This window comes from Panthera tigris, chromosome E1 (assembly GCF_018350195.1).
Source record: "Panthera tigris isolate Pti1 chromosome E1, P.tigris_Pti1_mat1.1, whole genome shotgun sequence".
In the NCBI taxonomy this organism is placed as follows: Eukaryota; Metazoa; Chordata; class Mammalia; order Carnivora; family Felidae; genus Panthera; species Panthera tigris.
Window position 1 is genome coordinate 9,718,362 of NC_056673.1, and position 26,001 is coordinate 9,744,362.

Below are 26,001 nucleotides of genomic sequence, written 5' to 3' on the forward strand. Positions count from 1 at the left end.
ATTTTCTACCAAAAAAGAGGCAGACTCTTAAAAAAAAAAAAAAGAAGTCTTTTATAATCCATTCAAGCCATCAGCATCATCCACACAGTGGGAGCATCCAGAAAGAACCATAAATACATTTGTGAGCTTTTGGAGCCTACTGATAACATGTACATATTAGCTAGGTATGTGGTGACTCCAGGGGAGTACTTAAAAGAGGCAGCCCATATGCTTACAAGGTGTAGCTGTCTTTAACAATGGGAATCAGCTGGTCATGTCCTGTCTGTCCCTTTATTGTGAATTTATGCCTTCTTAAAGAGGCCAGGACCTAGGTCATAGGCCCACATCGAGAGCAGGCTGCACCCCTGGCTGCCCATTCCCACTCTTGAGGACATCTGTCTGGCAAAGAACATACCTGGAGATGATTTTGTGAAAAGTATAGCGGAAGTCTCGGTTCCGATAGGCATAGACGATGGGATTGACAACTGAGTTGGCATGTGACAGGAGAATGGCCATGTTCATTGCCCACTTGGGCTTATCCTTAGCCCGAGCTGGCTGGAAAAGAGTGACACAGTTGATGGCGTGTACCGGCAACCAGCACAGAGCAAAAATCCCAACGATCATGGCCAGGGACTTGGCTGCATGGATCTCCCGCTGGATGATGGTCCTTGAGTGGTCCATCAGCTCAGTGCGCTGAAGCTGCTTGCAGGCCACCATGAAGATATTGATGTAGATCACCAGCATAATGAGCAGTGGGGGCAGGACACACCCAAAGAAGTTGAAATAGACCATGTAGCTCATGGGGACCACATTCTCAAAAAGACACTTCACGAGGCAACAGCTTTCGTTTGTGGCTCCATCCCAGGGTTCCGTGCAGTTGTTGATGGCACTGTCTTTACTGTTCCACCCCAGGAATGGAGTCAGTCCGATGCCAAAGGCAAGGACCCAGAGGCCAGCAATGACTCCTCTCGCTCGGGGCCCAGTGACCAAACTCTTATACCTGTTCAAAAGAACATCATCTGTTATCGTCAGCTTGCAGTACTCTGTAACCAGAGTCCAAGACCCCCACCTCTGCTTTTGTTCCACGGTCTTTCCCCATGACAACCTTTCAGGTTCACCCTCAAAGGGCACCACAGCCTTTTACCCTCAACATGAAACCCGCAAAATCAGTATGAACAGTTTTGCTCTAACAAGCTCAATAAGATTTTCATTCTTGACTTACTAGCTCATCTCTGTTGGCCACAACGGTCGGTGGGAAGTGGGAGAAGTCTCAGGGTGCTTTCTAATTACCCACATACCGACTTAGGAGCACAGGTCTTCTATAAGGCGCTGCTCGAAGTGGTGAGCTACGTCAGTAAACAGAACACACAAGATCCATGCTTTTCAAAAGCTTACATTCTAGTGGGCGGGGGGGGGGTGGGTGGGGGAACGACTTATAACGAACAACAACCGTATATCAGTAAGTTGTATGATATGTTAGAAGGAGAGGTGTGGTGTGAAAAGAGAAAAAGCAGAGTAAGGAAGACCAAGACTGGCAGGGACTGCGGTTTTCGAGAGGATGTTCCAAGGCAGCTTCATCAGTAAGGTGCCATCTGAACTAAAGTTGAGGAAGTGAGAATTGGAGCCCCCAGGAGTCACCACTCCTTGGTGGCTCTGGGCAAGAATCCTTCTGGTCCCCCACAAATACACAAGAGATCTGTCCCAGACGATGGGAAGAATCCTCCCTGAATACCTCTGGAAACTGTTAAGAGAACAACACTTCTGGTGATGCCCTTCTCTCTGTTAGCAGCAAAGTGGATAAAAACTGGGAAATAACTTAGCAAATATGAAATCACTCTTAGTAATTTTAAACCTTTAAAATCTTACTTAAAATTGCGAGAAATCACAATACACAATGTAGGCATTCTGCCATGAACTAGTCCACATATGGTTAACAGCAAAGCTATAAAGTTGGCTATTAATAATTGATCAATAATACGTATTCAATGTAATATATTGAGGAAATGAAAGAAAATCCTTCCTTAACCTCTAGGAAGAAAATGGGGAACTAATTCGATACACATTACCTTAAGACCTGTCTACGGGAAGTGTCCAATTTCCTGTGCCTGCAGTATAAAGCCTATACTTCTCAGCATGACCCACAGAACCCTCCAGGCCTCAGTCCCACCTACCCAGCGCCTGCCATTCCTAGCCAGCGGCTCCCTCCTGGCCCATGCTGCTCGCAACACCGATGAAACACCTGTTCCTATTTCAAGGCTCACCTCCTGTCCTGATCACCTGTCAGGCTGACATGGCCACTCCCACTCTCTGGCCCCAGACACACACCTGGCATACAGCTTATTTATCTGTTATGTGTGTTTTCCCCTCAACTAGAATGTCAACCTCCTGAGGACTAGGACCTTGTCCCTTTGTATTGGTATCCCAGGACCTAGCACGGTGTTTGACATGTATAGTGGGTTCTTAATAATATGGCCATTATGAATACATATCTGATTTGTTGTCAAATCGGTTTAAAAGAAGATTCTACTTAGGAATACCTGATGCTATGGCCTGGACAGGCAGGAGAACCAGTACCGTTTGTTGAGGAAGTTAACAGAGACCTTGACTGGTAAGTGACCATGATCCCTAATCTTTTCTGCTCCCAAGAAGGGCAGCTCTCAGCAATTGGCAGCTCAGTTGTGGGGCCTTTACTACAAACGACCTGCTGGGCTCAGTTGCTCACTGAATTTTCCTTAGCCAAGAAATCCATCTATTTCTAAACCCTTTCTGTTCCCTTCCTCATTCAGGAATGTACAGCCATTCCTTACAAAAATGTTATTCCTGTCCATTACCTCACCAGAGAATCTATTAGTCTCTGCAGGATAACAAGGCAGCCTCCCTAAAAGCCAGGCACTTAGAATCACGGGAATTTAGATTTATGAGGCAGGTCCTCAGAGATCAACAGTCCTGCCCGTTCTCTTTTGTTGTTCACAGGACTCAACTGTATTTAATCAAGTACTGTTGAATATAGGCTAGTCCTGAGCCGGGATGAACTGTATATTGGCTAAGCAAATCCTCTTGTAGGTGATGGTCTAGAGGGGCTAAATGAGGTGGTTTGGTCAATGAGACAAAAAGTCTGCGAGGGTACTTCCAGGAAAGATGTTTACTTCTTGATGAAAGGAGGGGGACCCATGAGGAGAGCCCTTCCCCATGCCCATCCCTTTCTGCTCTTGATGCTCTTACGGGAGGCTGTGGTGCCTACAGCTGCAGCAACTGTCTTACGACCACGCGGGCTGGCCTGGAGACAAAGCAAATGGCAAAGCAGAAGGAAAGAAACCCCAGAACCATCATGGCTATGGCTCCACGTTCTACTTAAGAGATCATTAAAGGTCGATTTCTGAAGCTACTGGTAACCTGCAGCCAAAAGCATACGAACTGGAAGGGACTCTTCTCTCTTCTAATCAAAGTTCTCTCGTTTTACAAATGAGGAAACAGATACAAAGTCTGTGAGTGACAAAAGCAATATGAGAACCAAAGAGCAAAGCTAGGTCAGGACTCTCAAGCCTGTGTACCTTGCACCATATTACACTGCTGTTGTACTTGACATTTTTTAAAGCAATATTAGACACCGAGTATTCTGTACATGGAGGGATCACGGGGTGGCTTCCCACTAGAGTTCAAAACAAAACTGGAATTCACAAAGCTGCTGGATGCTGCAAATGTGAAAAACTACCTTTTTTATAAATGTTTATTTTTCAGAGAGAGCGCAAGCAGGGGAGGGGCAGAGAGAGGACTAGAGAGAGAATCCCAAGCAGGCTCTAGACCTCCAGCACAGAGCCTTGCGTGGGGCTTGAACGCACAAACTGTGAAACCATGACCTGAGCCAGAATCAAGAGTCTGACGCTCAACTGACTGAGCCACCCAGATGCCCGTGACAAACTACTTTTATGCTAAATTGGCTTAGATAAGGAGAAGCAGAAGATTCCATCAGGGGAGCAGCTGGTCACCACTTTGTGAACCCCCAAACACAGCCTCTCTTCCCTGTTATTTCATGCAGAGTTCTTTCTTTGTACCAAGCACTCTGCTGTCACTGGAAACATAATCATAGCCCTCGTGGGTTGTAAAGCTAACGAAAGAGACAGAAAGTAAACAAGTAAACACGCAGATGTGTAATTACAAATCAGAATGAGTTTGGCCAAACCAAAATGAATAGGATGCAGATAAGAGAAAAACAGGAAGACTGTGGACATAAGATGTCAGGGAAGGCTTCTTAAGCCGAGCTAAAGGTTTCAAAGGAGTAAAAAATTTGAAGAGTGGGGAGAAGAGCATTCCAGGCAGAGAGAATGGAATAAGGCTTTCGGACAGGAAAGGATTTCACTTTCCTAAAGAAGCAAAAGGAAATGTGAGTGACCGAAGATCGGGCAGGGCCAGCCACAGGCCATGGGAAGGAAACTCGATTTTGATATTCCAAATGCCTTGGGAAGCTGTTGAAGGCTTTTAAGTGGGAATGGTAGTAACTTACGTTTTATAAAGCTCATGGTATGGAGACTGAATTTTAGGGAAGCAAGAAGGAAAGAAGGGAAGATGGGTTGCAAGGAGATGAACATCAAGAAAACAGTGGATGTCAGTATCCTGATGAAGACAGTCAGTAGAGAGAGATGGAGGGAAAAGGCAAGATTATTAGGGAGCTACGAACCTGAGGAGGTTGGAGGGTGTGGGTCCAGTGCACATGTGAAGGGACACTTCTCTGCTGTGGCTCAAGTAAGGACAACAGGGACAGCGCAGGAGGGGAGGGCTGGGTGGTCAAAAGGCAGGGGCAGCAGCCCTTTTGAGAGCTGCTGTCCCCTAAGATGCTCGGGAAGAAAAGTCACTCCCTAAGGGTGAGGGCATGGCTAGGGTCCTTGAGTGGTCTCGGGAGTGGAAGCGGGAGCTCACTAGAAAAATGTGGCGAAGAGAGTGCGGCAGGGGGCACCTGGGTGGCTCAGTCGGTTGAGCATCTGACTTCAGCTCAGGTCATGATCTCACAGTTGACAAGTTTGAGCTCCACATCGGGCTCTGTGCTGACAGCTCGAAGCCCGGAGCCTGCTTCGGATTCTGTGTCTCCCTTTCTCTCTGCCCCTCCCCTGCTCATGCTCTGTCTCTCTCTGTCTCAAAAATAAATAAACACTGAAACAAATTTTTTTTAAACAAAAAAAACGTGGCGGGATGGTGGCCACTGTGGCTTTAACAGTGGTTAACCGTGGTACAACAACTGTTGTTGATGAGATACAGGCTGCATCGTGGAATCGGGAGACCAAAGGAGAGAGAGAAAGACTGAGGAGACCAAAGACTTGAGACCAGGGTGCGGGTGGGTGGTGCGGTTGGCACGAATAAGGGGAGCAGGGGGGGTGGCAGCAGGGCGGGGAGAGGACAGGGGCAGTGTGTCTGGACATGCGAAACACCAAAGTTCCATGTCTACCCTGGAAAGGAGAGTGGAGAGAACCAAGAGAAAGCTCAAGCCCAAGTCCCCACCTGAGGTCTAGGTGTAAGCAGAAATAGGGGAAACCGTGTCCTTGGGGATGCAGATCTGGGTCAAGGCCAGGTGGCCAAGGGAACGTTCAGAGAAGAGGTCAAAGAAATAGGGGTGCGGTGGTGACCCAGAGAGCACAGTGCTTGGGAAGGCGAGGTGGGACTTTGGGTCTAGTCAGCCAGGGAATGTAGAGAGCATTGTGGGGTTGAAAATTAACAATTAGGGGCGCCTGGGTGGCTCAGTTGGTTAAGTGTCTGACTCTTGGTTTCAGCTCAGGTCATGATTTCACAGTTTGTGACTTCGAGCCCCACCTCGGGCTCTGTGCTGATAGTGCAGAATCTGCTTGGAATTCTCTCTGCCTCTCTCAAAATAAATAAACAAAGTGTTAAAAAAAAAAAAAAAGAAAATTAACTGAATTATTGTTAATTGGCTGGGCTAAATACTTGGCTAAAGCTGACACTGAAGCCACGTCTCCCTTTTCATCTTTAATATGCCAATGGCACTTGAAACTCTAAAGTAGAAAAAAAAAGTTTATCATTCCTGTCTTTTTAAAAACATTTATTTGTTTGAGAGAGAGAGAGAGAGAGAGGGTGTGCACACAAGTTGGGGAGGGGCAGAGAGAGAGGGAGAAAGAGGATCCAAAGTCGGCTCCGTGCTGACAGCAGAGAGCCTGACGGGCTCAAACTCACAAACCGTGAGATCAGATGCTTAACCGACTGGGCCACCCAGGCGCCCCATCATTCCCACTTAATCTAAGACAAGTCTTCCTTCCTCACTTCCTCCCAACTGGTAGATAGAATGGGAACATTCTGGCAGCCTTTGAACCACACAAGCCAACGCTAGGTTTTGGAGACCTGTACCTACAGGCCCCCTCCCCCAGCCGTACAGAACCGCAGTAACACGGAGCCTCTGCTGTCTAAGCGCCGCCTCCGCACAGCCCGCCCGACCCATCCCACTCAGACCAGGCCTCCGAGGTCAGGGCTGCTCTCTCTCCTGTTTACAGATGCAGACACTGAGGCTCTGAGAGGTCACGTGATTGGCCTCTGCCCCTGACTGCAGTCAGGACACAAACTCAAACAAACCTGACTCCAATTTTGCCAAAGGGAGTCGTTTTCCTGCTCGGGAACATACAACTCCTCCACAGATCCCAGCTCCCGCCTCCACTGGTCCCTCAGCCACGGGCCCACCATGGGTGCAGCCAGCCGTGGGTCTGCTGCTTCACCTTCTCCCCTGCCAGAGCTGCTCTCTGGGTCCAGGAAGCCTCCCCTGTGGAGCCAGCCACATGGGAATTAAAGACTTGAAGGATGGGGGCCCTGCTACTTTCTTGGGAAGCAGTCCTTAAAAGGCAGCAAAGAGACTTCCTGTATTCTGTTGGAGGACACAGCCAGGCCCACAGGAGCAGCGTGGGCTCCAGAAATGAAAGCAATTTTAGCGCTGGGGCTCCAGTACCTATAATGGCACAACAGTATCCATGAGGCCTGTGCCTGGGCCCAGGTGGGAGATAGAGATGTTGGAGAAAGCACACAGGTGTCCCTGCACTGGGCAGGATGCTGGAAGGGATGACCTCCGGGGTCTCTGGCATTCACGAAGGCTCTAGCAGCCTCCTGCCCTGTCTTCTCATCTCCTTCCATCTGGGCCCCCATCCTTTTCCTAAATGCTGGCCTCCTTCCTTGGCCCCACCTCTTGCTTGCAGATTTCATCCTCGTGTGTGTGTGTGTGTGTGTGTGTGTGTGTGTGTGTGTGTGTGTGTCTGTATGCGTATGTCCCCAAAACATTCCTGAAAGGCAGGGGCCAAGTGTTTTCCTGCATCTGCCCCTATGCTGGTCTCTGCTCTGCCACGGAGGGCCCCGAACACAGTAGTAAGGGCCACAAAGCCGGACGTCTGCCCCAAACACAGGAGGTGTAAATAAAAGGCGATGAAGAGATGAATAAAGGAAGCATAAGCAGCTTTATTATTCCAAACAAGCAGGAACAATTGTATCCCACACAAAAAGGGTGTTCTGGGCAAGTCCACGTTCTGGGAAATGCACTGCTGTGCACGAAGCGGTGCTGTGATCCACCCGCTCTCCATAGAAGGGGCTCATTAGCTAAGGAGATTGATAGGAAAACAGTCACATGGGGGGAATCAACAAAGGGAACAGTGTGGACGCTGAGGTTACATAACGAAAGAGGAATCGCCAAGTGCCGCATAACAAATGCTGGCCTATTTCTGGGGCAGGGTCTCCTCCCTCTCTGGCTCTGCAGCCTTGGCTCAAATCAGGCCACCTTCTTGGTCTCAGAGATCAGAGTGCCCAGCTCTCAGGAGCTCCTAGTTCAGCACATGCCCAAGGGCAGCTACCCCGGGCAGTGGCCCGGGGGCTGTGCAGCATCTGTGCTCTGGCATCAAAAAATGACACTGGGGCAACTGGCTCGCTTAGTCACCGGAGCGTGTGACTCTTGATCTCTGGGTCCTGAGTTCGAGCCCCATGTTGGGTGTAGAGCTTACTTAAAAATAAAAGCTTTAAGGGTGCCTGGGTGGCTTAAGTGTCGGTTAAGTCGGTTAAGTGTCCAACTTCAGCTCAGGTCATAATCTCATGGTTTGTGGGTTTGAGCCCCGTGTTGGGCTCTCTGTTGACAGCTCAGAGCCTGGAGCCTGGAGCCTGCTTTGGATTGTCTACCTTGCTCTCTGCACCCCCCCCCTCAAAAATAAACATTAAAAAAAATTGGGGAGGGGGTGCCTGGATGGCTCAGTCAGTTAAGTGTCTGACTTAGGCTCAGGTCATGATCTCATGGTTTGTGAGTTCAAGCCCCATGTCAGGCTCTGTGCTGACAGCATGGAGCCTGGAGTCTGCTTAGGATTCTGTGTCTCCCTCTCTCTGTGCCCCTTCCCTGCTTGCCCTCTGTCTCTGTCTCTCTCTCAAAAAAAATAAATATTAAAAAAAATTTTTTTTAATAAAGATCTTTAAAAAAAAAAAATGAGGATAAAAGTGTCTGCAGAAACTACCGTCCATGCTGCTGGGACCTTCAGCAGATACAATGCGTTCAGAACACTTTACGAATACAGATCTCTTAAGTGAATGCATATGGAGTTCTGCTGCTGTTTCTTGAATCGTTTCCTGTTTGCTTAGGGACTTTTTTCTTTATATTCTGTTTGGCTCACAAATTGTACTCCTCTGTAGGACAAACATTTCTGCTTTAAAGCGTGTAAATAATCTAGTTTTAGAAAACTTCATATTCTCTAAAGGTGCACACGAGACAGGACTTCCTGTAAAAACGGGCTTAGGGCAGACCCCTCAAAACCTACACAATTTCCTAACTAGACAACTTAACTCAGATCACCTGGGCAGGCAGTTCAGCGGAGCTAGAGGCTGCCACAATGAATATTAAAACGCAACCCAAAAATCTAGTAGATTCTGGCGAAACTTTAATGAGAGCGAGGTCAGTAAGTGCCCAGACAATGCAGATGAAAGAGCTGTTGTGAGCCGAGGGGCTGTGATGAAGTGGGCACGGTGGGCAGGGCGGCCAGCCACGCCAGGACCACAGGCTGGGATGTGGCTTTCTGAGGAAGCAGGCCCAGATACAGGCACCGTTTGTTTTTTTATTCCTCCCCATTCCTGGGAGCCCACAGGGGCTCGGGCAACACAGCAGTCAAACGGAGGGCTTTTTCCTCTTCTGCTGAACCACGAGACTACTCCCCCATCCCAACTCCTTTTTCCTGGAAGAATCCATAGATGAACCAAGGCAGTGTGCCCCGAGCCAGCACGCTTCCCTCTTCACCCGTGACACGTACCGGAGCTCACGCTGCGGGAATTCGCACAGAAGCAGACCAGTGTGGACCGAAGTCCACTGCTGTGCTCCCCGGGCACCTCCGGGTTCCCACGGCACCCCTCCCCAAATACCTCCCACGAAGCCCTGTTTGCTGTCTCCTCCCGCGGAAGCATGCGCAATGGCAAGCCTGTTTCGTTCGCTGTTGAATCCAAAACACCAATAATGGGCCTGGCACACAAGTGCTGAATAGAAGCCTGAATTTATAAGAAGAGAACAGAACTCTGGCTTCTTAATCACATATTACGTGTTTTAACACCCACTTGGTAGCTCTAAACAAAACAAGGCACGGGGCGGGGGGAGCATGTGAACAGTCTTGAGCTTCAGCTTCTAGTTCACAAGAGGCCGTCTTGTAAAAGAGGGAAATCTTTACGCTGAGTAGTTGCTTCCGTTTTTCAGATTTCTCATGGTACCAAACTAAAAAGGTTTTTAAAAAGTTGTCATGGACGGAAACATAAAAAAAAAAAAAATTTAAAGGGGCACCTGGGTGGCTCAGTCAATTGAGCGTCTGACTTTAGCTCAGGTCATGATCTCACAGTTCGTGGGTTCGAGCCCCCGTGTCAGACTCTGCGCTAGCAGCTCAGAGCCTGGAGACTGCTTCAGATTCTGTGTCTCCCTCCCTCCCCCCACCTCTCTGTCCCTCCCCCACTCGTACTCTGTCTCTATCTCAAAAATAAATAAACATAAAAAATTTCTGTTTTCAAGTTGTCATGGACAGAAAGAGAATTTGAGTAGCACTGTATCTAGTCAAGAAATAGAATACCTAGCCAAAAACCTTCCCACAAAGAAAACTTAAGACCCGGATGACTCCACAAATGAATTCTATGAAACATTTGAAAAACAGATAAAACCATTCTTACACAGAAAGAAGAGACGCTATTTGGTTCTGTTTATATGAACTTCAGGTCTGGGAGTGGGAAGAAGGTCTCTCATTTACCATTTACGGTAAATGTATTGAGGGCCATCTGCCTTGTCCCCGCGGTCACGGTCTGGGATGGTCCTGGCTGTAGTGTACAGGGCAGGCTGACAAAAGGACAGTGCCTGCCTACCCAGCAGATAACAGGCTATGGTCACCAGAGCTTACCTTCAGGCTGTGCGCTTCTGATGAGGCTGGGGCCCTCAGCTACTCCGGCTCCTGGCAGGGATGGGGAGGGGATTCTCCTCTACTCTAACAAGTTCAGACGTATCTGAATCCCAGCGGTGGACCTGACTGGGGCCTGAGCTGAGACCACTGCCACACGTAAAGGTGGTCAGAAAGGATGCCAGGTGACCTTCTCAGTCGCCCAAGAACAACGGACGATGAGTATGGGTGGCAGAAAAGAAAGTTTTCCCCACTAGCTTACTATGGCAAGGAGACAGTCCAGAATGGTCTGATAGCGATTAAACCCACTGAGATTAAAGATGGAGACCAGGACCAGGTCTCCCAGAGTTCATCTTTGAGGCTGTTTTTTGGTGAGTCTCCTATTATGGTTTCACGTATCGGGTGTGACCCAGGGACAGATCATGGTTGCTGGGCTCCAGACTCTGATTTTCAAGTGAAATAAGAGTCCCTAAGAGAAAGGGCCCCTGCCTGACACCGAACAAGAGAATAAAAAAATACCTTGTCTCCTCTCCCATGGCTAGGGTTAAAACACACTGCTTCAGATACAACATTATTTGTCAAAAGCATCGGCCTCTCTATACACAAACTGTCAGAACATCAGGAGGCACGTATTATCGATGTGTCCCATTACCGATGATGTCAACTTGGATCACCTGGTTATCATGGTGTCTGCCAGATTTCTCCACTGTAACTATTTTTCCCTTTGTAATTAGTAGATATCTTGTAACAGATACTCCGAGACTTTAAATATCTTGCTTCTCATCAGACTTTCACCAATGAGTTTTAGCACCTATTGATGATTCTTGCCCGAACGGGTTATTACTATGATTGTTGCCAAATGATGACTTAACTCAAGCATTCCTACTCATTAATTAGATGGCGTTCCACTATAAGCAAGAGGTCTTCAACTCATTATTAAAAAAAAAAGAAAATCTCCTAGTTCTGTTCATTGTGAGGGCCTAGAAAAAAGGACACTCGAGTAGCAATGAGCACACGGACCCATACCATTCTCCACTGAAAAGGAAACAGGGCTCCTTGGAAAAATGGCTGATCTAAAGGTGGAAAATAAAATGTGAGCTTGAAAAATCTTTCTGTGGCAGGAAGTAAGAAGTGCTCACAAAATTGATGAGAATGCTTACAGAAGTGAATTTGAATGGGCTCCCACTGGCCAATTCTGGGCCTCAAAACGAAAAACACAAATGGATGATAACACATTGAATGAAAATAATATTCTGTAAGTCCATACTAAGATTTTAAAAAAATAATTTAAGGAAGAGCAGAGAAAAGGCAAAACTCTTCTTTATGAAGAATGCCAACCAATAAAGGTGGAAGGAATGAAAAGAAAGAAAATTACCATTTTACATGGTAATAACGTACTCAGGCAAGAATCCTCAATGAACCCGGGCTATGAAAACATACCCTTACAGTGACAAGCCCCGGCAGACAACCAGCTGTAACCCAGTGATGAGATTTAGCAACCCAATAATGGGACACACTGAGATCGCTTGCCCTCTCGTGTGATGGGCTGAAACAGACATAATGTCAAGAGAGCTGGGCCCTTATCCTAAAGCACTGGGAATATTACATAAACAAAAGGAGGTGCCATCAGGTTTTCATTTTAGAAAGACTACTGTTATATATGAAGAATGGGCTAACAGGGTGAGCACAGATGCAGAGAGACCAGACAGGATTTTCCTGGAACAGGGTAGAAGTAGAGACAAGACCAAAGAGAAGTGATTGGGGACTGATTTCAGAAGTGTAAATGACAGGACCTGTTCTTTTTAATTTTTTTTTTTTTAATGTTTATTTTTGAGAGAGAGAGAGAGACAGAGAGAGAGACAGAGTGCGAGCGGGGGAGGGGCAGAGAGGAAGGGAGACACAGAATACAGAGCAGGCTCCAGGCTCTGAGCTGTCAGCACACAGTCCAACGCAGGGCTTGAACCCACGAGCTGCAAGATCATGACCTGAGCCGAAGGGGGGCACTTAACCAACTGAGCCACCCAGGCGCCCTGACAGGACCTGTTCTTTAATGTCTTTCAATAAAGCTTTATAATTCTCTACGTTAGAAAAAATAAAGCAGTTGAGGTCTATCCCGAGGGGATTTATTCTGCAGACCTACATCACTCTAGAGCATACATGTGGTTTCCTTTATTCACAGAACTGTGTGTTAGATCTGAGGGAAAGAACTCCAGGACCTCGATCATCTAAAATTATGAAAGATCTGGGGCGCCTGGGTGGCGCAGTCGGTTAAGTGTCCGACTTCAGCCAGGTTCACCATCTCGCGGTCCGTGAGTTCGAGCCCCGCGTCAGGCTCTGGGCTGATGGCTCGGAGCCTGGAGCCTGTTTCCGATTCTGTGTCTCCCTCTCTCTCTGACCCTCCCCCATTCATGCTCTGTCTCTCTCTGTCCCAAAAAAAAAAAAAAAAAGTTGGAAAAAAAAAAGAAAAAAATAAAATTATGAAAGATCTAACAGCACATTTTTTAAAATTTTTTTATTTTTTTTAATTTTTGAGAGAGACATAGTGTGAGCGCAGGAGGGGCAAAGAAAGAGGGAGACACAGAATCTGAAGCAGGCTCCAGGCTCTGAGCTGTCAGCACAGAGCCCGATGTGGGGCTCGAACTCACAAACTGCGAGATCATGACCTGAACCAAAGTCAGATGTTTAACTGACTGAGCCACCCAGGCACCCCCTACCAGTCACATTTTTGAAATCTCAGGTATTGGCATGTACCAACAATCTGTACAGCTCGAGGGCATGACAGTGTAGGGGTGAATAGGATTGGAAATTATTCGTGTTTAGAGGGTGTCTGAAATTGAGAACCAGACAGATCCATCTACTCTGAACCTACATGTGGCCCTAAAGAAAGTGGATCCCAAAGATTACAGGAGGGGAAGTTGTGAATTATGTCCACATTCAAATGGAGATCAAAGAAGCTCAAGCCAAGAATTATGGACTGACAGGGACAGCTGTGGATTGAACAAAAGTTCATTCTAAAAGGGCTATTTTGAAGGTTAGAATTCTGACTTTGGAGGAACTGAGGTGATTGGCAGTGGAAGGAATCACATATAAAATCCCTTAAGTAAAAATTAATTGACTTAAACTTTTTTAATTAAAAAAAAAAAAAAAAACAGAAGGTTTGGCAGTGGTATTGAAATCAGCATTGGAAATCAAGACGTCATATACAAAAAGCTGCTCCTGGAAGTTTGTGGGTAGTAGGACCGGAGCAAAACAGGCAGTAAACCAAGAAGGTGAGGCTCAGAGAGGGGAAAGAAGCCTGAATACGTTTAGTGGACGGAAGGAGCCTGCAGACCAAGAGGCTGCCATGCACGAGGCTGGGAGTAAGAACCTTGCTGGGCTCCCAGGAAGCAGGCAGATGTGTGTCCAGAGCCAGGTGGAAGGACCACCCAGCCCAAACTCTCCAAGCTCCAAACTCAGCCACCTACTGTTATTGCTCAACCTGCAGGCACCTTAACCATAACCCATGCAAAGCCTTCCCAAAGCCCCCATGTTTGGGGGGACGGTGCCACCTGGCTGACCAGGAATCTCGGGAGTCACCTTGGACTCCTCCCGCTTCCCCCATGCCTAACATCCAACCAAGTCAGCAAGTCCTCTTAAGCCTGTCCCCAAAGACCCCAGCCTCTAGTCACAACACCTCACTCAACTTGTGGTGTCAATACAGACACAATGGGCACAGACACAGGCTGACTGCTTATTTCACACCCTAAGTCCCACCCTGCCTGGCCCTGACGAGCCACGTCTTTGGTCCTTGTTCGCTGACTGTGGTCCCAGGGCCCATATTTGGTTCTTAGGGTTCTTTCCTGTCCTCGTCTCTGGGCTGTGGAGCTTCACCTATGGCCCCTCTGCCCCGAACTCTGTCAGACCCTTTGGCTGGCATCAGACATCAACCTCCCCCGGTGCAGACATTCAGAGTTTATGCATATCGGGGCGCCTGGGTGGCTCAGTCGGTTGGGCGTCCAACTTCGGCTCAGGTCACGATCTTGCAGCCCGTGAGTTCGAGCCCCGCGTCGGGCTCTGTGCTGACTGCTCAGAGCCTGGAGCCTGTTTCAGATTCTGTGTCTCCCTCTCTCTCCGACCCTCCCCCGTTCATGCTCTGTCTCTGTCTCAAAAAAAACAAATAAATAAACGTTTAAAAAAAACAGAGTGTACGCATATCAAATATCTTGACTCTGCCTCCAACAACATGGCCTCATGGCCCTGGCCATGCTTTCTTCCTTCACACCTTGATGACAACTGGCAACCCTATGTACTCTTGACCCCTCCTGCCCTTCCCCCTTGCTGTCTGCCACAGTGACTGTTTTATAATGCAAACCTGACCATGTCAAACTCCTGATTAAAATCCTACATTGGCTCTCCAGGTCCCACTTAATTGTCACTTCTCAGAAAATCCCACTTAAATGACAGTAGAGAAGTACAAAAGGAAATAAATTCATAACCTAAAATTCCTAAAAATGGAAGCAGAGGGGAACATCAGCAAACCAGAGATTTTGAGGAGTTTCTAGAAACCAGAAGGCAGATAGGTCGTCAGGATGGGGTATGCGTAGCCCTACATCAGAAAGAGAGATGGCCAATAAAAAAATAAAAATAAATTTTAAAAATGTTTAAAAAATGCGATGCCTGGGTGGCTCAGTCGGTTAAGCGTCCAACGTCGGCTGAGGTCATGATCTCACAGTTCATGGGTTCGAGCCCCGCATCAGGCTCTGTGCGAACAGCTCAGAGCCTGGAGCCTGCTTCGGATTCTGTGTCTCCCTCACTCTCTACCCCTTCCCCACTCATGCTGTCTCTGCCTCAAAAATAAATTAAAAAAAAATAATAATAATAAATGTTTTTAAAAAAGCAGGGGCAGGGCGCCTGGGTGGCTCAGTCAGTTAAGCGTCCGACTTCAGCTCAGGTCATGATCTCGCAGTTTGTGGGTTCGAGCCCCACAGTGGGCTGACAGCTCAGAGCCTGGAGCTTCCGATTCTGTGTCTCCCTCCCTCTCTGCCCCTCCCCTGATCGCTCACTCTCTCTCAAAAATAAATAAACATTAAAAAAAATTTTTAAAGAAAAGAAAAAGAAACAGATGGCCAGGGGAGAAGCTCCAGGCCAGCAGAGAGCAGGTGCCAGAAGGGGAGTTAAAGAAAAGCAGGAATCAAGGGGAAGACTCCCTGTGGACCAGCTGTGGGCTGCCTCACTGGCCCCACTGTTGTCCCCTATCTCCCATGGAGCACTGACCCCTCACTCTCCACTCTCTCCCCAAACTGCAGCTTGAGACCTTGTGATGGAGGAGGGGATGGGAGGAAGTTTCAATTATATACACTTTGTGAAGTTGTCTGAACCTCATGGATCCAAAAGAGGTTTTTTTCAAAACCGACTCAAAAAGTTTTCACCTCAAAAGTAAAAATATGAATGCTAAAATAAAATTTAAAAATAGGGTAACTAGGGAGGAAAAGTCAAAGAATTCTTCCAGAGGAGAATAAAAAGTTAAACTATTGGAAAGTCATATCTAAGAGAACTTTTAAGAGACAAAGATCAGTCAAGGAGAAAAAGTCTCCATGCATCAGTTAAGAATCCCAGAAGGAGGGATGCCTGGGTGGCTCAGTTGGTTACGCGTCTGACTATTGATTTCAGCTCAGGTCGTGATCTCATGGTTCGTGGGATTCTCTGTCTCCCTCTCTCTCTGTCCATTCCCCACTCATACGCTCTCTGTCTCAAAATAAATAAAAAACTGAAAGAAAAAAAAAAAAGAATCCCAGAAGAACAGAGAAAAGGGAGATAAGAAAAGGATCAAAAAAATATTCTTTATCAGAATCTTAGAACTAAAGACAGACCTAAGTCTTCAGATTGGGAAGGTTCACCAGGAAGCTTCACCTCCAGTGAAGGAGAAAAACTGAAGGTCAGTATTCAGACCCAGCCTCCAGAACACCAAGCAAAGGCAAGTGGTCCCAATGGCTTCCAGAGAGGAAGTACAGGTTACAAATAGGAATCACCACACATGAGACTTCTTGGGCACCACTGGGCGTTGCAGCAATGCCTTTACACTTCTGAATGGCATCCAGTCACACTACCTGTGACACGTGAGAAGTAAAGACACCATTGGCATAAAAGACCCCAGAACGTTTATCTCCCATGTCTGGAAAAAGTCACCTATGGGTATGTATACAGACAAACAAATATGGAATCCCAGAAAGAGGGAAGAAAACGTGGAACGTGCGGAGAGGCAGAACAACTCCCAGAGTACAGGACGACACCACAGGACCATCGTATGGCACGCCGAGAGGGCCCGTTAGGTCAGCCAGCAATGGGGATGATGAAGAAGTCGGATCATCCTAAGGATCTGGGAAGCCATGCTCTTCCTGGAACTTTCTCTTAATTTCCAGGTGGGTAACTCACCATCTAAACATGAAGCCAACTACAGTGGGGGGTAGTTTTGAGCAGCAGATAGCACGTAAAAAATAGAATTCATCTGACCTGGCCACTGGCACCGCGTCCTGGGGATGCAGAGTTTAGCGATGGGAGTGCATGCCCTAGTCCAATCGTTCTGCTCTGCTCTGCTCTGCTCTGGGGTGGAATAAATCCACAAGTCAAACATTCGAAATGCCGTTCATCGGTTTCCAGTTTACAGAAACTCTCCGCAGGGTTCAGGAAACGTTATTACAGTTACGGAATAAAATGCAAATGGCATTAACCTTGATAATGTAAAAGTTCTGCTATAATCTGAATGTGTCCAATGTAGCATTCGAAAAGGCACAAGAAACAGCCATTACCGCTGATGGGCAATTTGGGAAACCACAGATCAGAGATGGAGACTGACTTTCCACAGTTTGTCATTTTGTAAAACACTTGGTTTCTTCACAACAGCATGAATTACCTTTTCGAAAGTAAAACCTCCACTGGGTAGGCAGGGTGCTGAAAGCCAGTGGGAGGCGGAGAGACACGGGGGCGCGGGGGCCTGCTGGCGGTTTTACTTTTCCTCGGGTTTCTTGACAAGTAACAGATCTTGCCTACAACTGATGGAATTAGAAATCGGGGCTGAAATATGATCCCCAGAAAAATATCCAAATGTAACAAAAAACTGGGAGGACCAGGGTGGGAAAGAGGGCGTGTGGCCCTCCCGTGACCTGGGAGAGAGTCAACAGATTCTATTTAAAGATGGCAGCACAGACCCAGGTGTCACCCAGAGGGTAGTGACCCTCGGAGGAGATGCCAACAGAAACGGTCTGGTGAGGGCCGAGGGAGGGGAGACTTTTGCACGTGGCTCCAGCTCAGCTCAAAATTCTCTTCCTCCCACTCACCCCCATACAAAACCTCAGCTTCAGCCCTCGAGGAAAAGCACTCCCCCTCCTTCGGCCCAGGACGTGTTAGAGGGCCACCACGGAGCCCGTGACACTCTGTTCTCAACCTGAATTCTTTCAACGAAGGCACGTTTGCTACCAGCCATCAAGTTCTGGCTGCCCAAGGCAGCGTCTCATCAGCCTGTCAGCCTCAGAGATCAAGAGCACAACCTGTTGATGCCCTGGGGGAGAGTAACGAGGTGCGGAGCCCAAGTCCTGAAGGGTCAGTAAGGAACTCGAGCATTAGGAAAGGCCAGGCCTCCGTTTCACCATCTGAGGAGAAAGGAGGCAGGCAGGAGATCCTCTACAGGTCCTCGCCACCGTCAGTTCTGTGCCATTTCACGCACGAGGGCCAACGTACGGCCTTCTTCTCCCTCATTCGGCCACATTACTGCCTAGCTACAATCTTCTTTGTCCTGCACAACGTCTACAGAGTCCCAATCACAAGTTGCTGGTGTCCTCATCCACCCGCTGCTAGAAGGGACCCCTCGCCTGTTCTTGGACGACCATGGTACTTTCCCTTCAGCCGCTCGCATGCCGGCTTAAGGGCTCCCAGAAAGACGCACTACACCGCTGTGGCAGCTGTGTGACCCTGGGCTAATCATAACCCTCTGAGCCTTGATTTCCTCATCTGCGAAGCGAGGAAAGTAACCGAGTTTGCCCCCCTAAGAGTTGTAAGGATCAGAGGAGATCAGGCACGTGTACTGCCAGATGTGCAGAAAAGCCTTCTGAGTGGCTGCTGTCCACAATATTAAAAATTCTGATGTCTGGAGTAGCTGAGGGCCTACGTCCTCGTGTCTGTCCCTGTAGCATATGTATGTCCATGCTGTGCTCACAAGCAGACAGAACAAAAGAGTGTGTGATGTGGAGACTGGGTCCTGCGAGTGCGTGGCGGGGAGGGCCCAAGAGGCTGGAGACCCCATGCGTGAAGTCACAGAGGAAGGAGCAGATTGCCTGTCCTGTGAAAATGTCGGTAACCTCTGTCCCTTTGCACACAGTCATTCGCCATGTGATCAAAGGAGCAAACCACCCGTGCTTTTCGGAATTCCATGGAAATGCTGCTAAAACACTAAGTCGGGGCCATCTCCCTTCCAGACACACACAGAGTGGCGCAGGCTGTGGCCTGATCTGCACGGGAGCTCCGGGCCATGGCTGGCCTCAGATGGCCACGTGGACCCTCCTTCCCTGACCCTTCAGGTGCTCTTGCCGACAATCCTGAGTCCTCAGAGGCTGCCCTGTGGCTCCCAGATGCTCCTGGATGACTGTCCAGCTGGTTGGACGCTACCCCCAGTGAGGGGACAGGACCTCCAGGTACCTCACCTCCAGACTGGATGACCCTGGTTCTGAGACAGCTCTTGTGGGCCTTACTGACCAGACCAGACCAGACCAGACGCTTGTGCCAGCAAGGAACTAACCCACCCAGGAACGAGCCCTGGGCCAGGCTGGAACTCCCCACTAGTACTTCTGGACATGGGCTCAGACTCCAGCAACTGTCGCATCTGCTGCTGGTTTAATGTGCTGGCTCGGGGCTGAGGAGTGTCACTCACGGGGGTGGTTATAACAGCAGAGGGGCACCCAAGTCCTAGGTGACTTTTCTGCCAGTTCTGAGAGCCACGCTCCCTTGTGTGGGTAACAGGATGGCCCTAGGACTGACTCAAACCTGCTCTCCCCCGGCCGGCCCTCACCCACAGCACCTGCTGGTTCTCCAAAGGCCACTCCTCCCCGTTCTCCCTCAGGCCTGTGACAGCCTGTCAGAAGATGGTGTCCCCCCCTTCCTTCATTAAAACTTCTGGACCATCTTTTTTCTGACATCCTTTTACCAGAGAGCTCCGCCCCTTGCCTGCATCCGCCACCTCAGACTGCCCCCCCGCCCAACACTGTGCCAGCGTCCCCCAGCACAAGCTCTTCACCCAGTGACTCACACAGTCCCCCAAAATATGGGTGCCTACCCCATGCCAGGCAGCATGCCAGGGCTGGGGGCGGGAATTCAAGAACAAGCCCCTCCCAGGGGTCACAGAGCTCCTGCTCGGGGCAGAAAGGGACTACAACTCACGACCAAGGAAAGATGTACTTTAGGGAGAGTCAGTGACAGACAAGCTCAGGGGCCAGGCGAAGCCTCTGCAGGCGAGGAGGCGAGAGGCGGCACAAAGACCAGCTGGGGAAAGAGCCCGGCCCGGCGGGGCTGTGTGGGCGAGGCGGGAAGGGGCGAGAGGCGGGTGGGCAGAAGCCAGTTAGCACAGGATCCTGAGGCCCGGGTTAAGCAGGGGACTGATGGGATCCGATTTGAGGCTCAAACCCTCCTCTCTGGCAGCATTCTGGAGAACGGCATTGGGGGGGGGGCCGGGTGGACTCCACGCCCCGCCCCCCCCCCACCCCGCGGAGCTGACCCCGAGCTACTGAGAGCACGTGTGCGATGGGGCCCAGACGTGACCTTTAGGTTCCACCAGAATGGAGGCACCGCAGGGTGACGCAGGGGAGGCAGTGGGAGGATGGCTCAAGAGCAGCTTACTCTGGAGGGCCACACAGGCCTGCACAGATGTGGCCCCTCACAGCTCTAGGGGCCGGAAGCCCCGCCCAAGGCTCTAGGGCACAATCCGCCCCAGTCCCAGCTCCTGGTGGCTGTCCCCCCACCCCCACCCTGCATCTCTGCCTCCATCTTCACTTGGCCTCCTCCTTCTTCTCTGCGTGTCTAGTTTCTTTTTTTTAATTTTTTTTTTTCAACGTTTTTTATTTTTATTTTTGGGACAGAGAGAGACAGAGCATGAACGGGGGAGGGGCAGAGAGAGAGGGAGATACAGAATCGGAAACAGGCTCCAGGCTCCGAGCCATCAGCCCAGAGCCTGACGCGGGGCTCGAACACACGGACCGCGAGATCGTGACCTGGCTGAAGTCGGACGCTTAACCGACTGCGCCACCCAGGCGCCCCATCTGCGTGTCTAGTTTCAAGGATGTGATAGCATCTAGGGGCCACCAGATAGCTAATCCAGGCTAAACTCCTCCTCCCAAGATCCGCGTAAGGGAACATTCATTCCTTTCCCACATAAGGTGATTCCAGGGATTAGAACATGGACGTCATTCGGGGGAGCCACCATGCAACCCACTACAATGGGAATGGTCTGGAAGAGAAAGAGGACACTGATGCACAAGACAGAGGACTTCCCAAGGAGTGTCCTTGGGATGGCCAGAGGGATGCGACCCAGACCTGAAAATCTTTCCTAGCTTTACTTCAAAACAGCACTAAAGATGAATTTTATCATATGGGATTTGTACAATGTTAAAAAGAAAAGGGGCAGGGCGCCTGGGTGGCTGAGTTGGTTAAGCGTCTGCCTTTGGCTCAGGTCATGATCTCACAGTTTGTGGGTTTGAGCCCCGCATCGGGCTCCGTGCTGACAGCTCAGGGCCTGGAGCCTGTTTTGGATTCTGTGTCTCCCTCTCTCTCTCTCTGCCCCTCCCCCGCTCATGCTCTGTCTCTCTCTCAAAAATGAATAAACGTTAAAAAAAATTATAAAAAAGAAAAAAAGGGGGGCATCTGGGTGGCTCAGTCAGTTAAGCATCCAGCTCTTGATTTCAGCTCAGGTCATGATCTCACAAATCATGAGTTCAAGCCCCGAGACAGCACAGAGCCTGCTTGAGATTCTCTCTCTCTGCCCCTCTTCTGCTCGCTTGTTCTCTCAAAATAAACTTAAAAAAAAAGAAAAAGAAAAAAATTTTTGTAAGAACACTCCAAAACCCCTGCCAACCCCTACCCTACAGCTAAGGGAGCCTCAGTGGAGGACACATGTCACCCCAGGCAGTCTTGCTAAGATGTCAGTCCCCACCTCACAGACCGGCCATGTTGGAAAAAGAACTTTAAAGCCTCCAGGTAGCAAAGGGAACAGGGAGGGTGACAGGGTCAGGGTCCATGGACAGAACAGACAGACACACCCTCTTCCATTCAGAGGACCAATCCAGCCAACAAAACACTCCCCGGAAAACACCCTCCTTCAGCTGCACTGGGGAAACAGCTGGCCTTCGGCCGACTGGAGACTCAACACCACCGGACACTGAGTCCAGGAGCAAGGCAGGGCACGCCCCCAGACAGAGGCGAGTCACACAGTCACCCTGCCACACAGCTCAACTGGGGGTGTGGCACGAAGGGGAACCGGATTAGACTAGGGGGAGGAAGTACTCCTGCCAGGTGAAGTGGACTGAGGGTGAAGTGAGGGGGGTGGGGAGCAGCTGTGGGCAGACACGGCCCCTCCCCTCCCCCTTGGCATGCCCCCACCTCCACCCTCCCATGCCCCCCACCCCCATCCCCCATTCCTCCCCACTCCCATCCCTGAAGGCTCCCACCTCCCTCTCCTCCCCCCCCTTCACCCCACCCCGACAGGCTCCCACCTCCTCCCTCCTCCCCTTCCCCCCAGGCACGCCCCCACCCCCAGCAGCAAGGGAACCTCCACTCCCAGCTCTGCTGCGTGTGCTGCCCCCCAACTCTGCACCGGTGTGGGGGGGACCCTCTGCCAGGGCCAGCCTCTGAACTGCGTGGACCTGAACTAGATTCTGTTTGTAGACACCCCTCACTCTGAAGACCAGGGACAGTGCCTGGTGTGAGCAGACACTCCTCCTTTTCAAGTTCAGCCAAAGTTGTCATTTCTGTGCCTGGCATCACCTTGGGGCTCCCCTTTCTCTCTGCACTGTGATCTCCCCAATGTTACTAAACGCCTTGGCAACCGGGCGGCAGGTGGGGGCTATGGTCTCCGCGGCCTTGAGCTGCTTACAGCCGACCACTCGGGCCTCGCACTCAGAGTCCTGGGGCACGGATGCCTTTGGAGCCCCCCTCCCCCACCCGTGAACTGGTCCAAGGACTTGCCAGTTCCTCAGTTAAAGATACCGATAACTGGAATCCCCCCGCCATGCCCCACCCCACAGATTCTGACTCAGGAGGACCCGGGAGGGCCCTGTAATCTGCATCTCAGCCTGCTGGGGGCGGGGGGGGGGGGGTTCATACTCCCCAGAAGCAGGAAGCGCTCACAGCTGAGGGAAGAAGACCGACCGGCCCGGGCAACAGCCCCCAGGAGCACTCAGGAGCCCTGAGAACCCGCACCCTCTTCAGCCCTTGAGGGTGGGGGTCGGTGCCAGGGACAGGTCCCCTTCCCAGGGCTGGGAGTTAGGGCTGCTGGCACACACCTCTTCCAGACCTCTGAACTCCCGTGGGCAGGCACGGATGAGCCCTTGCACCTCTCCACTGACCATTCTTCCCGTCCTTCTCCTACATCTCGCCCTCCTTCCCTTGGCAAATGCAAAGAAGTTAGGGGCTTGTGATTCACATTTCTTTCCCCTTAACACACCCACACCCATTTTTTTTTTTTTTAAGACCCCACCCAACACCAGGACAAGAACTAACAGATTGAAACTCCTATGGAGCTTCCGGCTCCATGGGGCAGAGGGGATCCTTCCAGTACCTCTCGGTGAGCTGGGGCTTGTGACTGCCTGCTGGACACAAACAGTCCCAAAGGCCATCAAGTAACCAACATGAAGACCAAGAGGCAGAAAGGTGACTCCTAAGAGACTATGCCATGCGGCCCCAAGTCCCGGAAATCCCTGGGCTCTTTCACACCTGACGGGATGCATGAGGCCCCCTGGTCAGATGCCAAGGGCAGCAGTACATGGAAAGGCCCAGACATGCAGATTGGGCTCACAGCCCGGCCAAGCAGGAGCTTCCTGTTCCCAGGAGCACAACCAGGGACCCAGGACACAACCCACAACAGGCAGGCTCAACATGTCTGCCTGCTAAAGAAGCTTCTAGGAACATTCTCCTGGTTAATTCCTTCAAACACATATCCCTTACAACCACCAATTTACTGCAGGCAGGATCTGCTTCCAGAAACAGCACTCCACTTTCTGCCCACATCCCAAACACTGACACCACACACAACCCTGCAAGGCAGCCTGAGGGCACAGTGGGAATATGGTGCCAACTCTGAGTTCAAGTCCTGGCTCTGACACTCATTCCAGAAGCACCATGCTGAGCAAGACTCATCTCCCAGGGGCACCATCCCCTCATCTACAAGAGGCAGGTACCTACCCTCTGGAATCACTGCAAGAATGGAAGGATAAAAGTTTAATATCAACTGCCTCAATAAATTCCTTCCCTTCCCGCCAATTCCTGTAACTCAGTTTCCTTTCTCAGCTCCAACCCAAAGAGATCCCAAGCTCACCTAACGCAGAAATGCCAAAGAGGCCCAGGCACAGAAGACAGAAAATAATTTTAATAAGCCCTAAGGCTCCCTGATACTCTTGCCCTCAAGTGCTCACCTTTTTAATTTTTTATTAAAAAATTTTTTAACATCTATTTCTTTGTGAGAGACAGGAGACAGAGCGTGAGCGAGGGAGGGGCAGAGAGAGAGGAGGGACACAGAATCTGAAGCAGGCTCCAGGCTCCGAGCTGTCAGCAGAGCTGGACGTGGGCTAGGACCGGGAGATCCTGACCTGAGCCGAAGTCGGATGCTTAACCACTGAGCCACCCAGGTGCCCCTCAAATGCTCAGCTTTGAACCTGATCATCAGCTACACCTGGGGCTTCATCCCCTGAACGCTACATTTTCTCACCGGGTGAAAGAGACCACCCTTAAGTTTTCCAGTTTTCCGAAATCCAGGTGGCACTTCCCCGCCCTGCTGGGACAGGGCAGTGGAGGGTAAACAAGGTTACACAACGGGCATGCAGCTCTCAGGCTGTTCGTGCTGGCCAACGGGGCAGCACTTTGACTTTTAAAGTGTACGGAGGTGATTTGAGTCCCCATTTAGCATGCAGGCACAGATGCTCCTAGTGTTCCCTAGGGTTAATTGGGTCCTTCTCCAACCGCACCCCAACCCCCGCCCGCATTTTGTGGCAGGTACATTCAGAACTTGGGTCTCGAGTCGTGTCCATTCTGACAATGCAAAGCCCCAGTGTTCAGGGCTGTCCCCTGGAACCGCCCCAGCCTCCCGGACCGCCAGCACGCACAGGGTCGTGTCTGCCCGCTGCTCTGGACTGCGGATGAGGGGTGGAAGGAAACAGTCTGGGGGCCCCCGCTCTGTGTCGGCAGCGGGTGACGAGTGAGAGGAAACAGTTATCGCCACAGAGGAGGAGATACGATCACCACCAAACCTCCTGCGCCCGTGCCCCCACCAGCCCGCTGGGGTGGCGCTTTCCCTGGAGTTTCCACCGCGGGCCGGCGACCGGGGACCTCACTCCCCAGAACTCCTAGCGCTGTCCCTACGCAGGTCCCCCTAAAAACACGTGCGCATCCAGGGGCGCAGCGGCCTCCAGGGTCCTGTCTCAGGCACCAAGAGGGTCTGGGCAGCCCGGCGCACGTGTCCCTCTAGGCTGGGAACCCGAAGTCGGAGCGCCCCGCGCGACTCGGCCAGCAACCTGGGCCTGGAGCGGGGCCCCGGGGTCGGGGACGCCGCGCGCCTCACCTGAGCGGGACGCGGACGGCCAGGTACCTGTCGACGGCCACGGCCAAGAGGCTGAAGATGGAGCTCTGCGTGAGCACGAGCACGAAGCATGCGAGGAAGAGGCAGCTGTGGAAGTCGGTGCAGAAGCCCAGGCTGATGGTGATGGCAAACGGGATGGCGAACAGCCCCACGGCCACGTCGGCCGCCGCCAGGGACACCAGGAAGTAGTTGGTGGGCGTCTGCAGCGCGCTCGACGTGCCCACCGCGACGCACACCAGCACGTTGCCCGCCACTGACAGCGCGGCGATGGCCAGCTCCAGCGCCACATACAGCGCGTCCTGCGTCTCCAGCGGCATGGCCGGGCCGACCCGGCCCCGACGTCGCCTACCCGGGCCGCGCTAGGCGCGGGGCAGCCGCGTGGGCGCCGCCGGGCACCGCCGGAGCGCCCGCACCGCGCGTCCGCCAGCCGCGTCTGACCCGCCAGGCTCGCGCGCTCGGGACCCGGGCTCCGGGGGCGGGACCGCGGGGAGGCGGCGACGCCCATTGGCCGGTGCGCCCGCCCGTCTCGGACCCCCGGCGGAGCACCGCCCCTTCTCCCGAGCCCAAGTCTGCGCCCGCGCGGGGCCACAGGGGTCTCGGCAGCACGCGGCCGGGCGCGGGCGATGGATCCCGAGGCGTCGTGCGGTGGCGCTATCTGGCCAAGTCAAGTTCCCCAACTTTCTCTAAGGCTCCAAATCTGTGGGTGTGTCCCGGGCGGTCTCACTGTCTGCCAAGCGGCGCGGCGCGGCGCACGCAGAGCCCGGGCCGCCCCAGAGACAAGGACTCTGCGGGAGGGAGGGAGGGACGGAGGGAGGGGGGGCCGCCCGCCAGGACGCCTGCCCC

At 51.2% G+C, this 26,001-nt stretch overlaps 1 protein-coding gene across 1 annotated transcript; it reads right to left on the reverse strand.

Moving 5' to 3' along the window:
* Nucleotides 1–40: 40 nt before the first annotated feature.
* On the reverse strand, nucleotides 41–25,570 carry ADORA2B (adenosine A2b receptor). The gene is made up of 2 exons (XM_042967749.1): nucleotides 25,141–25,570; nucleotides 41–979 (listed from the first exon to the last, which is right to left on the reverse strand). The coding sequence occupies exons 1-2, from the start codon at nucleotides 25,473–25,475 to the stop codon at nucleotides 313–315; spliced, it is 1,002 nt and encodes a 333-aa protein (XP_042823683.1). The 5' UTR covers nucleotides 25,476–25,570; the 3' UTR covers nucleotides 41–312.
* Nucleotides 25,571–26,001: the final 431 nt, after the last annotated feature.

Excerpts from the sequence above, each read along its gene's own strand:
- ADORA2B (XM_042967749.1), bottom strand. The coding sequence starts at position 25,475 with ATGCCGCTGGAGACGCAGGACGCGCTGTATGTGGCGCTGGAGCTGGCC. Across the intron at positions 980-25,140 it reads GCCGTCCGCGTCCCGCTCAG|GTATAAGAGTTTGGTCACTG; the intron begins GTGAGGCGCGCG and ends TCTTTTGAACAG.